Raw genomic sequence first — 275 nt, forward strand, 5'->3', positions numbered from 1 at the left:
TGTGTGTGTTATAGTGAGTGTCTGAGAGAGTGTGTGTGTGTGTGTTATAGTGAGTTGTGTGTGTGTGAGTGTGAGAGAGAGTGTGTGTGTGTGATAGTGAGTGTCTGAGAGAGAGTGTGTGTGTGTTATAGTGAGTGTCTGAGAGAGTGTGTGTGTGTGTGTGTACCTGTGGCGTTCGGTGGAGTTCGTACAAGCTCAGCTCCCATGTCTTACTGAGGGTCTGAACACTGACTGGATTCGCCATCATGACTTCACTGAGAACTGAAGCAGAACGA

At 47.6% G+C, this 275-nt stretch overlaps 1 protein-coding gene across 2 annotated transcripts in view; it reads right to left on the reverse strand.

The window, feature by feature from the left end:
- LOC107567817 (E3 ubiquitin-protein ligase RING2-A-like) overlaps positions 1 to 275 on the reverse strand; it is a 17,106-nt gene that overhangs the window by 16,384 nt on the left and 447 nt on the right. The window contains exon 2 of one of the 2 annotated variants that reach the window (XM_016253594.1): positions 167 to 254. In XM_016253594.1, coding sequence (XP_016109080.1) covers positions 167 to 247 — 81 coding nt within the window. In that variant the 5' untranslated portion in view covers positions 248 to 254. Of the gene's footprint in view, positions 1 to 166; positions 262 to 275 lie in introns of both variants that reach the window. The other variant, XM_016253593.1, reaches the window with a different exon arrangement.

Source organism: Sinocyclocheilus grahami, unplaced genomic scaffold (assembly GCF_001515645.1).
Source record: "Sinocyclocheilus grahami isolate Dianchi unplaced genomic scaffold, SAMN03320097.WGS_v1.1 scaffold1191.1, whole genome shotgun sequence".
Lineage (NCBI taxonomy): Eukaryota > Metazoa > Chordata > Actinopteri > Cypriniformes > Cyprinidae > Sinocyclocheilus > Sinocyclocheilus grahami.